The sequence below is a fragment of the Labeo rohita genome, chromosome 19 (assembly GCF_022985175.1).
Source record: "Labeo rohita strain BAU-BD-2019 chromosome 19, IGBB_LRoh.1.0, whole genome shotgun sequence".
Lineage (NCBI taxonomy): Eukaryota > Metazoa > Chordata > Actinopteri > Cypriniformes > Cyprinidae > Labeo > Labeo rohita.
Genome location: NC_066887.1, coordinates 6,059,679 through 6,073,794, shown reverse-complemented (window position 1 = coordinate 6,073,794; position 14,116 = coordinate 6,059,679). Strand labels below are relative to the sequence as shown.

At 32.0% G+C, this 14,116-nt stretch overlaps 1 protein-coding gene across 1 annotated transcript; it reads left to right on the top strand.

Moving 5' to 3' along the window:
• Positions 1–2,204: 2,204 nt before the first annotated feature.
• si:dkeyp-92c9.4 (mucin-1) lies at positions 2,205–11,315 on the top strand. Its single transcript, XM_051136455.1, has 8 exons — positions 2,205–2,581; positions 4,714–4,895; positions 5,055–5,128; positions 5,892–6,034; positions 6,228–6,388; positions 6,483–6,629; positions 9,455–9,542; positions 10,551–11,315. The coding sequence occupies exons 1-7, from the start codon at positions 2,518–2,520 to the stop codon at positions 9,515–9,517; spliced, it is 834 nt and encodes a 277-aa protein (XP_050992412.1). The 5' UTR covers positions 2,205–2,517; the 3' UTR covers positions 9,518–9,542; positions 10,551–11,315.
• Positions 11,316–14,116: the final 2,801 nt, after the last annotated feature.

Genomic DNA, 14,116 nt, shown 5'->3' with positions numbered 1-14,116 from the left:
CTGTATTTTAATCAGAAATGATAAAACACATTCCCCTGGTTTCACAGACAAGACTTTAGCCTAATCCCAGACTAAAATGTAAATCTGAGCTGTTTCAGCTAAAGAACCTTGCATTGGCTGATCTTACAATATATCAGTGCCTTTGTTTTGTCTCAAGATGCACACCAGTAATGTTTTTTTCTAAGACATGTTTATAAAAAAATACTTAAATGTCTTAATGGCCTAATTCTGTTTTAGTCTAAGCCCTGTCTGTGAAACCGGGCAAGTGTTTATTAACAAATATTATCAAATAAACATATTCAGCAACATATTTAACAAAACCAGCCTATAGATTATGAGTAAAATTCATGTGTAAAATTCAAAACGACTGATAAAATACATTGTTGACATTAATCTTTCATAAATCTAACAGAATATTGACTAAAAAGATGCAACATATTAAAAATGGCTGACTATAACATGCAACAAAAACTTTACTGTAAAATGTTTTTCTATGTTGCCTCTAAACGCGTTTAATAGTGATTATATTTTAAAGCTTTATTCCCTGAAAACTCCACAGATTCAGCTTCATTCCTCGCCTTCAACCCTTTCTGCTCCTTCGTTCCTTTCTTCCATATCTAATTTGAGTTTCCTGACTGCACACTCCTTTCTTTTTTTTTAATTGTAAAATAAAGTAGATGTAAAATTATTTGATGACTGTATATAGAATCAGTGGTAGTAATATGTAACCACATTACAGAAAAAAACTTTACATTTATTTATTTATTTATTTATTGTGCATTTTAATCCATGTTAATGTGAATTACCAAATAATACAACAATGTCACAATAATATTTGTTTACATTTAATAAACATTCTTATAATTTAAAAAAAAAAAAAAAAAAAAAACTCCGAACGCGTTACTATGATAAGCGAGTCTTTGTAGCCAATCATATATGTCATGTTATATTGGCCAAAATATTTTATTATTATTTAGAGCAATATTGTCAGTTTAATTAATGACTGTTGTTACTTTGAAAGTGTAAATTCACTGACCACAATACAAAGAAGCTTACAGACCCACTTCACCCACTTTCCAGCAGGTGGCACAATGGTGGCATTTACTCACACGATTTCACATCACTGAAACTATGGCGGATAGATCTGGCGTGACCTGCATGTCCTTTTGTTGTCTTTGTTTTAGCTGTGTGGGAGAAATTTATTTAGCCTATCGCTTAAATCAAATATTAGCATGGAAACCTGAGTCACGAAATGTAAGCACAGTCTGACACGAGAATAACATTTTACTGATGAACCACTGAATCAAGGCAGCCCATTAAATAAGCATTGAAACTCAAACCAGAAATATATAAAGAATTCAGTAAATTCACTAAAACACTAACAAGAAAAAAGGTGCTAAAGGAATGTCATATGCCATTATTTTTTTTTTCTTCTTTTTTTTAGAATCATAGTGTCAAATCAAGTATATGTTGTAATTTTATACAGCATTTAATAATAATAATAATAATAATAATAACAACAATAATACATTTTTGCAACTGTGCTGAAATTCTGCTGAAAGGCCTGTAAGATATATTTTTATGGATACATTTTTATGAAACTATATGGCATATGAATTATTGTTAAACTATCATTAAATCACAATAATCAAAGAAGAAGAAGATCACACACTTGGTGTACTAATATAACTCAAACTAACAGAAATAAAATAAAAAAAAATGTGTTTTTGTATGTTTGTATAATTTTACAGATTTTATTATATTTGAAGTTTTTGCACTTTGTTTATTTGTGGTGTCTTTACCACTTTTATTAATTTTTGTTAAAGTATTTTTAGTTCAGATTTTGTTTATTTTATTTTAAATTACTTATTATTTTTTAATTTATTATTATTATAATTAATTTAGCATGATTTTTATTTATTTTTAGTTAACTACAGTAACTGTGATATACATATTTTCAGTAAAAACTTAAGTTCCTAATTATGCCTCTCCACTAGATTTTTATTTTTTATTTGATATCGTAAGTATGTCTTAAAAATCCCTTAAAGGCCTTTTCCCATTGTTGGCAGGATGTTTCCATGGCAACACATCCTGTCCAGTGAGGTAACGTGTGTCCCTCTGGTTAGGGTGCAGCAGACCATTGTCCATCACATCAACCCCTGGTTAAACACAGCCAACTTGCACCGTTTTGACGCAAGCACATTTTAAGCACTGCAGTGCGTGCAGGTTAAACAAACTGCCTTTGACGGCAGTCCATGGATCTCACTGAGGAACAATGAAAAAGAGGATAGAGTAAAACAAAGGAATTAGCATGATTCATTACCCGTTACTAACTTTAGGTCCTTATAGTCATGCCTCCACCCACGACTGATTGACAGCTGACATTCTGTCTCTGAATAAAAGCTGTTGAAATAAAAGATTATGGTTCATTTTCTAACAGTACCCCACTGGAGACTCTATTACAGAAGCTCTTCAGCCAGAGGAATATTAATTTAGTAAATTAAATCCCGGTTCAGGATGAGGCACATTAGGTTACATTATACTGGAGCTGCATTCTTCTTCCTGCTGTTTTCTGCAACAGGTAAGTTATGACTTTTGCATTTAATGACATATCTTGAGGTTATCATTATAGAAATAACTGAGTTAATGTGAGCAAACTGTTATGATACCTCTCTTTTTTGTCATTTTATTCAGTAACTCCCATAATCATGTGGATTGTAGAAGTGCATATTAATTTAATACTTAATACTATCATTATTATAAGACATTCACGTCTGTTCTGTTTTCTACTATGACAAAACACACACATGCAGGTTGTACTTGGACAAATTTATCAAGAACACAAATTTAAAAAGTGAGAAAAATGTGCTAAAATGGCAACACTTTACAATAATGTTACATTTGTTAACATGACTACAACATTTACTAGTACATTATCAAAAGTTGCTTCAATTAATATTCGTTAATTGAGCTGAGCTAGCATAAACTAACAGTGAACAGTTGTGTTTTTATTAATACTGTACCAAATGTATTGCTTTAATGCTTTTAATATAGTTAATAAATGGAACCTTATTGGAAAGTGTTACTGCTAAAATAAGTACAAAATGCCAGCACATGTGTGTATTGTAACATAATATAACTTAACGTAACTCAACATAACATAATGTAACGTAACGCAACGCAATGTAATGTAATGTAACATAACACAATGTAATGTAACGTAACAGTGTAACGTAATGTAACAATGTATATTTTACATTGAAATGTAAATGTATATAAAAAATATATTATATATTATATGTGATTTACAAAATTATTTACAAAATTTTTGATACATAAATGGAAATTTATTGTGAAGTGTTACTGCTAAAATAATTACAAAATGCCAGCACATGTGTGTATTATAACATAACATAATATAACTTAATGTAACGTAATGTAACATAACGTAACACAATGTAATGTAATGTAACAATGTAACATAACACGTGTAATGTAACGTAACACAATGTAATGTAATGTAACCCAATGTAATGCAACGTAAAACAATGTAACATAACACAATATAATGTAACGCAGTGTAATGTTTCGTAACCCAATGTAAAGTAACGTAACACAATGTAATATAATACAATGTAATGTAACGCAATGCAATGTAACACAATGTAATGTAACGTAACCCAATATAATGTAATGTAATGTAACCCAATGTAATGTAATAAATGGAGTAATGTACATAAATGGAACCTTATTGTAAACTGTTACTGCTAATATAATTACAAAATGCCAGCACGTGTGTATTATTACATAACATAATATAACTTAATGTAATGTAATGTAATGTAACATAACATAACACAATGTAATGTAACAATGTAACATGACACAATGTGTAATGTAACGTAACACAATGTAATGTAAAGTAACACAATGTAATGTAACAATGTAACATGACACAATGTGTAATGTAACGTAACACAATGTAATGTAAAGTAACACAATGTAATGTAACACAATGTAATGTAATGTAACGTAACACAAACACAATGTAATGTAACGTAACCCAATATACTGTAACTTAACACAATGTAATGTAATGTAACGTAACCCAATGTAATGTAACGTAATCCAATGTAATGTAACATAACACAATGTAATGTAATGTAACCCAATGTAATGTGTAATGGAATGGAGTAATGTACATAAATGGAACCTTATTGTAAACTGTTACTGCTAATATAATTACAAAATGCCAACATGTGTGTATTATAACATAACATAATATAACTTAATGCAATGTAAGGTAATGTAACGCAATGTAACATAACGTAATGTAATGTAACATAATGTAGCATAACACAATTTAATGTAACATAACTCAACAAGAGTACAACAGCTTTACATTTGTAAGAAAAATATATAACATATGCTATTTTCAAAATGTCTGATATTAATACAGTTTCGATACATTTGAAAACAATAATAAATACAATTTTGCATTATACTGTAGGGACCTGTTTTGTAGCAAATTTGAAACTAGTGTCAGCATTCTTTAAAACATTTAAAACATTTTTGACTTTAGATGTCAAAGGTAATGATTTGACATTGACATGAGCTAATATATGACTATTTTGGGAAACACACACAGACACACAAACACACACACACACACACACACACACACAGCAATAAATAACCATGTTATGTTTCTAGGTGCTGAGCCCTACAATCTTTTAAAAATTCTCGAGGGACTCCAGGCAGCACCACAAACCTATCCTTCACCCCTGTACTCATTCTCCCTCTGCATGGAGATCAACAACCGCGTCTTCAGCGACTCTCTCCTCAACAAAACCTCACAGCAATACAAGACCATGTATGCTGCAGTTGCTAGAGCTGTAAGTGTTTCCTGTGATTTATGAATGAATAAATGTCAGTGCCAGGTTTTTGACTAGAGCAGCCATTTTATACATAATAGCAACAGCATACTGGGCACATGTAATTTGTTGTTACCTCTGAGAGAGATCTGTGAACATGATCTTGTATAACCTTCACAGCTGGATATCGCTTTTAACTGCTCTGACTGTGACACAAGAGAAACCTACAGAGGAGTGACAAACATACAGTTCAGGTAAATCTCAACTCTTTCACTGAAGGTGTTTATGTATTAATTTAAATGATTTTGAAAAATAGATTAATAACAATAAATTGTAGTAAAGAAGTGTGCTTTATCTGTGCTTGAAAATACTTTCATGACTATGTTTCTATACACACTTAAGTAGACTTTTTATTTTTTTAAAGGACACTTGTAATACAAATTAAACATTTACTTTAAGTATATTTACACATTATTATTATTTAATAATCTTTGTTATGCTTCACTAAAGTACATTTTGATGTGCTGAATAACATACTGTGATGTGCTATGTGACATTACATATAAGATTTGTGATAACAAATGTGTAATTACAAATATGTTTAAATACATGACATACAAGTTTTTAATTGAAATGACATTAAAATATGTTTTAGTTTACCATAAATGCTTGTCAGTATTCAGCAGTATACTTTAATCATTATCTCAAAGGCAACAGAAGTAATTATGAAATTACATGTAGATGTACTTAAGATGTACTTAAGTGATACGTAAGTGGGTCAGAAAAGCTCTCTTAAGCTCAGCTAGTTGCTTTTGCCTAAATACAAACTATAACACATTTTCATTTACTTGCAAGTGTCAGATAACATTAAATTCAGTTAAAAAATAAATTCTTTTAAAGTATATTATTTCTGTAATAAGTGCTCTTTTTTTTTTTCTTCTTCTTTTTTAAGTGTACTTTTTCACAAGGGTGATGTTACTGCAATCAATCAAAATATTGTTTCTCATTTGATTTCAGTAATGGGTCTGTGATCGCAAATTGTACCATCCAGTTCCAAACCATTTTTATCAACCATGTTGTGATCAAACATTTGTTCCTGAGGGCCATAGATAATAACACTCAACTGAACGGTCTTGCAGTTAACAGACAGTACACTGCTGGTGAGTATTCATCATCAGCTCAGGCAACATGCATGAATATATGAATTTACTCCCATCTGATTCATTTGAATTATGGAGGAAGACATGGAGGAATAAACCTTTAGGTTTATATCTTGTAAGCCTACTTCATGGTTTTTGAAAACCTAATTTTTAACATAAATGAATTCTAAAATGCATTACATTTTTCATTCAGAAACAGTCACACCTAAATGGCTTTTTCCAAAATCCACAACTCCGATGGCTACAGCAATGCCTTTTGCAGAAAGTGGTTATAGGGGGCTTCCTGGTTGGGCCATTGCATTGCTAGTGCTAGCATGCATCATCATACTGCTTCTCTTCATCATCTTAATACTGGTAAGCACTTCATATTTACATTTTATAAACAGGAAATATAGTCAACTTAAACAGTGTGATGATATTATGTAATGTTTAATTTCCATCTCTCCAGATATGCTGCTGGTGCTGTAGGAGAAAAGAAAAAAAGGAAGAGACCCAAACTGTAGCACCTTACGAGAGAACGTCTTTCAAAGAGCGTCTTGCCAGTCCCACATACATGCCACACACACCTGACCCGAACCCAATCTACCCAAGCTTTGTAAGAACAATTTAATTTATGTAGCTGAGATATGTTCAACTAAAGATCTACTGAGAAATTTGGTCATGGCACTATCCTAAAAAAAACATTTATTTTACATCAGGATAAGACATTGTGATTCAAATTTTCAAACATAAATGTATGATGCATTTCCATAGTCATTAGCAATGTTTTATATGTTCATTTTTTAAAAAATGTAATGCATATTTATAACACTATACTTTATGTAATATTACCTTGACATTACGTTTCAGAAAGCTACTTAAAGGAATAGTTCACCAAAAAATGAGAATATACTGAAAACATGCTCACCCTCATGCAGTCCAAGATGTAGATGAGTTTGTTTCTTCATCAGAACAGATCTGGAGAAATGTAGCATTACAACACTTGCTCACCAATGACTGCTCAGCAGTGAATGGGTGCCGTCAGAATGAGAGTCCAAACAGCTGATAAAAACATCACAATAATCCACAAGTAATCCACACCACTCCAGTCCAAATGAAAACAAGCTCTAAAACAGCTCTAAACAAATATGTGGGAGGATTTTGTTGTTAGAGGACAACAGGAGATGGACTTTTTCACTGGAGGAAGCATTATTATGCATTATGGACACATATTTTTGGTGGAAGCAACAGTTTAAACACCTTAATGATGGATTTGTTTCTTACAAACACAGTTTTTCACTTCACAAGATGCTAATTGATGGACTGAAGTGGTGTGAGTTACTTGTGGATTATTGTGATGTTTTATCAGCTGTTTGGACTCTCATTCTGACGGCACCCATTCACTACAGAGGATCCATTAGTGAGCAAATGATGTAATCTTTAGCAAATTTTCTTTTGCGGCAAAACTTCAACCCAATTATGTCGACTACCTGAAAATGTGAAAATAAGGCTCCATTGTTTGTATATGATTTATGAGTTTGAAATCTTGCAACTTTAGGAAACATATTAAGACATCAGATTGTCAAAACATTTGTGTTTATTACATATTGTAATAAACATAAATATATTGAGCTTCAAAGTTTTTGAGTTCCATAGACTTCTGTAGATAGAACCTTTTCGTTTTCTACAAAAAGGCCCAAAATGTACACAGCTTACAAAAGAAACATCACATAATGTAAATAAGTTGTCACCGAATAAGAATATGTAAACAACTCAGTTTTGACAAAAATGTCAGATAGAACCTTATAATTTTAAGGCGATGATATGTGAAGTGTGTCTTGTTTTCTTTTTAGGCTGGTGCAATATACAACTTAAGTGTTTAGATTTTATTAAAGGAGAAGTCCACTTCCAGAACAACAATTCACAAATAATTTACTCACCCCTTGTCATCCAAGATGTTCATGTCTTTTTTTCTTCAGTTGTAAAGAAAGTATGTTTTTTGAGGAAAACATTTCAGGATTTTTCTCCATATAATGGACTTCATTGGTGCCCCGATTTTGAACTTTCAAAACGTAGTTTAAATGCAGCTTCAAATGGCTCTAAACAATCCCAGCCAAGGAAGAAGGGTCTTATCTAGCAAAACGATCTGTCATTTTTTTTGGAAAATAAAAATTTGTATACTTTTTAAGCACAAAAGCTTGTGTAGCACAGGCTCTGGGATGCGCGTTCACGTACTATTGAATCACGTCGAAAGGTCACACGGAACATAGGCGGAACTACAGACCCAGTGTTTACAAAGCGAACGTGCAAAGACTAAGAAAGTGCAAGTAAGTCAAATGCTGTTTACAAACAAAAAGGTACAACGATGTCGGATGATTCTAAAGTTGTAGGAGAAAATAAGATGGAGTTTTTCGCCATACTCTACCTTTTTGAGCCGGAGTACACAGACAATGAACTTAGACGTGATTCGTAGTAGTGATGGGAAGTTCAGATCATTTTACCGACTCTGACCTTTGTGTCTCCTTCAGCAAAATGAACAAATCTTTTTTCGAGTCATTTCATTAATTTTAGCAAAATCAGCATCACGTGACAGCCCCATAAGATGAACGAACGACTCGAAAAAGCCGAAGACTCGAAACAAGTGAACTAATGCTGCGTTCACGCCATATCGTAATTACCGTAATTTCAAGATGGCAACATGTCACGTTCTACTCGGAGCTGTTCACGTCATCAGACTCGGAATTATGCTTTTTTATGGCAACACTATCAATGCCTAAACAGAGCCTACAGTCAGGTGGTACAGCGGTCATGTGGTACAAGTCATAGCTCTCAGAAGACTCCCAGTTCACAAGTTGTAATTACGAGATCTACGAGGACGTGAACGCTTTTTACAAGTTGGAATCTCGTAATTCCGGGAAAGGCGATATGGTGTGAACGCACCTTAATTCCAGTACAGAACCTAATAGGATGATGCGCATGCGTGACTGAATGAATCACTCCCCGAGACAACTCGTTCTTCCCGAGTCAAATTAAAGATTCATTCAAAATGAACGAATCGCTCAAGAATGACCCATGAACACGCATCCCAGAGCTACACAAGCTTTTGTGCTTAAAAAGTATACAAATTTTTATTTCTCGAAAACAATGACCGATCGTTTTGCTAGACAGGACTCTTCTTCCTCAGCAGGGATTGTTTAGAGTCCTTTGAAGCTGCATTTAAACTACATTTTGGAAGTTCAAATTCGGGGCACCAATGAAGTCCATTATATGCAGAAAAATCATGAAAAGTTTTCCACAAAAAATATTTGTAAACTGTTGTTCTGGAAGTGGAGTTCTCCTTTAAAGGAATGAAGCATATTATTCATATAATTATAGATTTTGGTCTTATGATTATATAATACTGCTGACAGATATGCTGTCTAATAAATCATTCTTCAACAGGGACAACCGGAAGCACAACATGTCAACCGATCCGGGATCTACATGCTGAATCCTCAGAGATGAAAACCACAACCCCACCATAGGAGAGGTAGAAATAAACCCTTTATTAATTATCATTATTGATAACTGCAATTTAATGAAGTTAACATTTTCCAAAGCCGGTCTCATAAACCAAAGGATAGCAAAGGTTGGGACAGACAGGTTTGCCTGTGATGGAGGCTTGCAGGTAAAAACGTAGTTTCTGGCAGAGCGGATCTATTCAACATGAACAAAGACACACCAGCAACACAATGCAGATTAAATACATAAACTGTGTTAGTTAACATGAGGTGAATTCCTTCATTCATGAACTGTTTACCATCATGACCACAATGCTTGCTCAATATGGAAACACAAAGATGGGATTTAATGCTAGTAAATATATTTCATAAAGCTACCATTGAATTAGGATTATATACAATGCCTTCAGTTCTTTTACACACGATTAATATGTTACTGCACTGTCAAATAGTGAATAGTGATAATTTATAGGTATCGCTGGGAAAGGCTTCATGGTCATTACACATTGCTTTAAACTGCAGTTCAGTGATGAGTAGAAGCAATTACCTGTGGTTATTTAAATTGTTTAAAATGTAATTATCTTTAATTAAAACAGTCATACTGATTATAAAACATTTATTCTCCAAAATGGTGAATAATAAATGAATGTGAATGAGTCATACATACGTTGGTGCGTTTACATTGTAGCCTAAAACAAACTAAAAAGTATCAGGGAAAGTTCAGGGAGTGGTTTAAGCTATTAAAACTCCCCCTTTGCATGTCATTTACATTACTATATTTCACACATACTTTACAATACAAAACCTACTACACATGTATTGCTGATTTATCATATTATCCCTTAAACAGCATGTGGAACTATATGGTTGAAGATATTAACTGACGTAGCAATGGTTTTTAGTTAATCAATGACAACTTCCAGGGAAATATTTAAGGAAAAGTGACATATCATTGGTCAATATTGTAATGTTGCTAACCTACATACATTGGTGTAATACTATGTATACTAATGTAAATAATATGGTCTTTGTTTCAGAAGCATGCAGTAACTGATGTTATTAAGAGTCAGGATGGTAAAGCGGTTTCTTCAGCACGTTTCTAAAAATGGTCATCATTACCATGTGTAATAGAAGTATTATACTCAGCTGGATGGAAAATAATTTATTTCTGTTCTATTTATGAAGCACATATATGGGATTCGGGTCTGTGAACTTTTGCATCTCTTACTCTATTTCAGTGTAACATAGGTAAGACCGGGGCTAGTTGTCACAGTTAATACGCCACTAAATATTTACCAGGTTAGGTTTATTCTTCAGAAAGCTATTGAACATTTGCACTGTTTCAAAAAAGATTTGGTTTAAAGTGTGTTTTATGATATTCAGTGGCGTGTCTGTGAAATTTAAAACGGTAAAATAATTCTAAAACAGAATAATTTATATAAAAAAAAGATCAAACAATGAATACATATCAAATATCAAAACTTTTTTTTTTTAATAAATTGTATCAACTAAATTACATGTAAAATGAGACAGCGCTTCCCTGTGTAACATCTTGCCACATGCAGTCTCTTTTACAGTGTATCTTAGGCTACACAAGTTGATCTCTTAAATGAAAAGATTTTATTTTTGATACTGTATTTGGGGGATTACAAGTTTATCAATTCATAAATGTCTTTTGATTTGTAATTTGCATTCATGTTATTTGAATGTCATATATACTTATTTACACTTTCTTTGGGAAGAACAGTTGTATTCAATGCACAATACTTCAGCAAAACAATATATTACCAGATGCATTATAAATAAACAGCATACAGTAAATGATGAAACAATGTGTTATTTATTTGTATGTTTATTTATTATTTTTTTGAATTTGCAAATTCCAAGGTAAACAGTTTATAGTCTTCATACAGATGCTCAGATGTTCTTGCTTCCACTGTAACACAGGATGCTCTTTGGATCATCCTCAATCATGCTGGAGAACATAATCATCAGGTTTTACACAGACTTGCAGACTCCACGCAGCTCAAATGCTGTCATTGTGTTACAAAGGTAACACAAGTCATTTCATTTTGATATTTTAATATCATTATAGTAGTACTTAGTATAGTAGGGTAAGACAGGGTAAGATACCCTGGTTAGATGTGTCTGGTTAGATAACAGGTTTAGATTTATGGTTTAACAATTTTTATTCTGAAGTGAAAATATAAAATACGTATTGTTCACTAATTCCATGAATCACTGAATTGAAATCTGACATCTTCACTTTTCGTTAAAATTTATAGTCTAATTGAGTGAAATCATTTAGTTTGCATTCAGTGTTACTAAATATTTATATGCCATATATGAGCCATAGAATAATTTTACTTTTCAGATGAATCTGTTTTGAGATTCTGTTTGTCTGTCATTGGTTATTCAATTATTTAACTAAACTGTCAAAATGCAATTTTAAATATAATTAGTGATTTATTCTTTAAAATTAACGACACTTTAAAATACATATATATGAATAAGAACAAGAATGATAACAAAAGTCATTCATACATTTAATTTCTGTAAAGGTTTAGCCAGTTGGGCTTCTTGACTCCAGTAGTGGGGTAAGATTAGTAATTTTACATATTGTGCTATGACAACTTAATGAGCAAATGTTTATATATTTTTCCGATGATAGCTGATTGCATCATCGTCCTGCATATTATATGTTACAATTTAAATATAAATGCATGTTGTTCAAAAGGGTGGCATCTTCCCCCATCTTACCCTATAGTTTTGTTGTATAACATGTTGCAGTTGTACATAAGAAACTAGGTTACATACACAAAACTTTATGAAAGGTGCAGGTCCAACTAAGTTACTGAATTCATAAACCTACTTAACTAAATACTTTATCTCAGGTAACTACGAAGGCACCACACTCTTAAAAATAAAGGTGCTTCACAATGCCATTTTATTTAAATGGTTCCATAAAGAGCCTTTAATACCTGAAGAACCTTTCTGTTTCACAAAAGTTTCTTTGTGGCGAAAGAAGGTTCTTCAGATTATAAAAAGGTAAGAAAGAGATGGTTCTTTAAAAAATGTTTGACTGAATGTTCTTCTATGGCATCGCTGCAAAGAACCTTTTAAAGCATCTTTATTTTTAAGAGTGTATGTATTTATTTAGTGTAATTTACTTCAGAAGAAGAGTCTGCTGAATAAATACTTTTTATTGTCCAACATAAAACTTGCTATAAGATCAAATGCTGGAATGAGTAATTATTAACATAATCAAGTACAAAAATGATTAAAAGTAATCAATACCCTACACAGCCACTTCATCATTCATGCCTTTTCCAACTATTTCACATTTTCCTTCACACTGGCAACATTCCTTCACAAGTGTAAGACAATATTATATATAAAATTTAAAAATGGTACTGCCTAATAAAAACAGTCAAGAATCAGTGAAAACCTTCATGTGATCTGTACCTGCATGCAGATACATTGTAAATATAACGGTAGAGAGTTTGCAAATGCAATACCAGACATCTCTGACATACTCGCTTTCAGTAGCATGTCGATTGTTTAATGTACAGTGTATTTTATAACAACAAAACTTATCAACCAGTGTTTATGTTTGACTTCTTAGCTGAAAGTCAGAGGTGCTGCACCTATTCTATCTTTAGTAACAGTTTTGCGTCACGAGGTGATCATTATTTGTGGATTATTAATCAGGGAGGATTCTTTATAAAGTCTATTCATAAAACACTTATGTGAGCATGGAGTTATTATACATTTCCGTTCACACTCTTGTAAAAAAAAAGTGTGTCCAGTTTTATTAAATGTAATATTTAAATCTTGAAAAAACTGTATGCATATAATACAATAAAGTTTGTAATAATGTCAGTTTTACTTTACAGTATGTTTTAAATCCTTATGTTTTAATGATCTTTTGTCATGTTTGAACGTACTTATAATTTGTAACTATTATTCGATAAAACATGGTGTTACTATATTTTAAAGGTGCTAAAAATATGCAAATATTTTTCAATACAGGACAATGAAGTACATTTAGAAATGACATTTTAGTACATTACAGTACATTTTAGTTTATCATAAATTCTTGAGTGCATTCAGCAGTTCACTTTAACTGCACATAATACTTCAGTACAGTAAGTAAAAAAAAAACTTAAAAAAACAAGCTCTCTAAAAATGTTCAGACAGTTGCATTATTGTAAGTTTAAACTATAATATAATTTTATTTAATTCCAATTGACTCAAAAGTATGGTAAAATGTATTTGTCTTTTTCACAAGGGTATATAGCAATAGAAAAATCACTTGCAAGTGGTATGTTTGTTTGCAAGGTTCTTCAGGATCTCTCTCTAAGCGAAGAAGAACACAGATGGCAACCATGAACTTGCTACACATTCTAAGACAATAATATATTACAATTTGAAAGTTTGAGTATTAAAAACTGAGATTATATTACAACATTCACACATTAAAGCAATAGTTCACCTCAAAATGACAATTTGTTGAAGTTGCATGCACCCTCAGGTTTGTTTCTTGAATTTGTTTCTTCATCTGAACAGATTTGGAGAAATGTAGCATTACATCGCCTGCTCA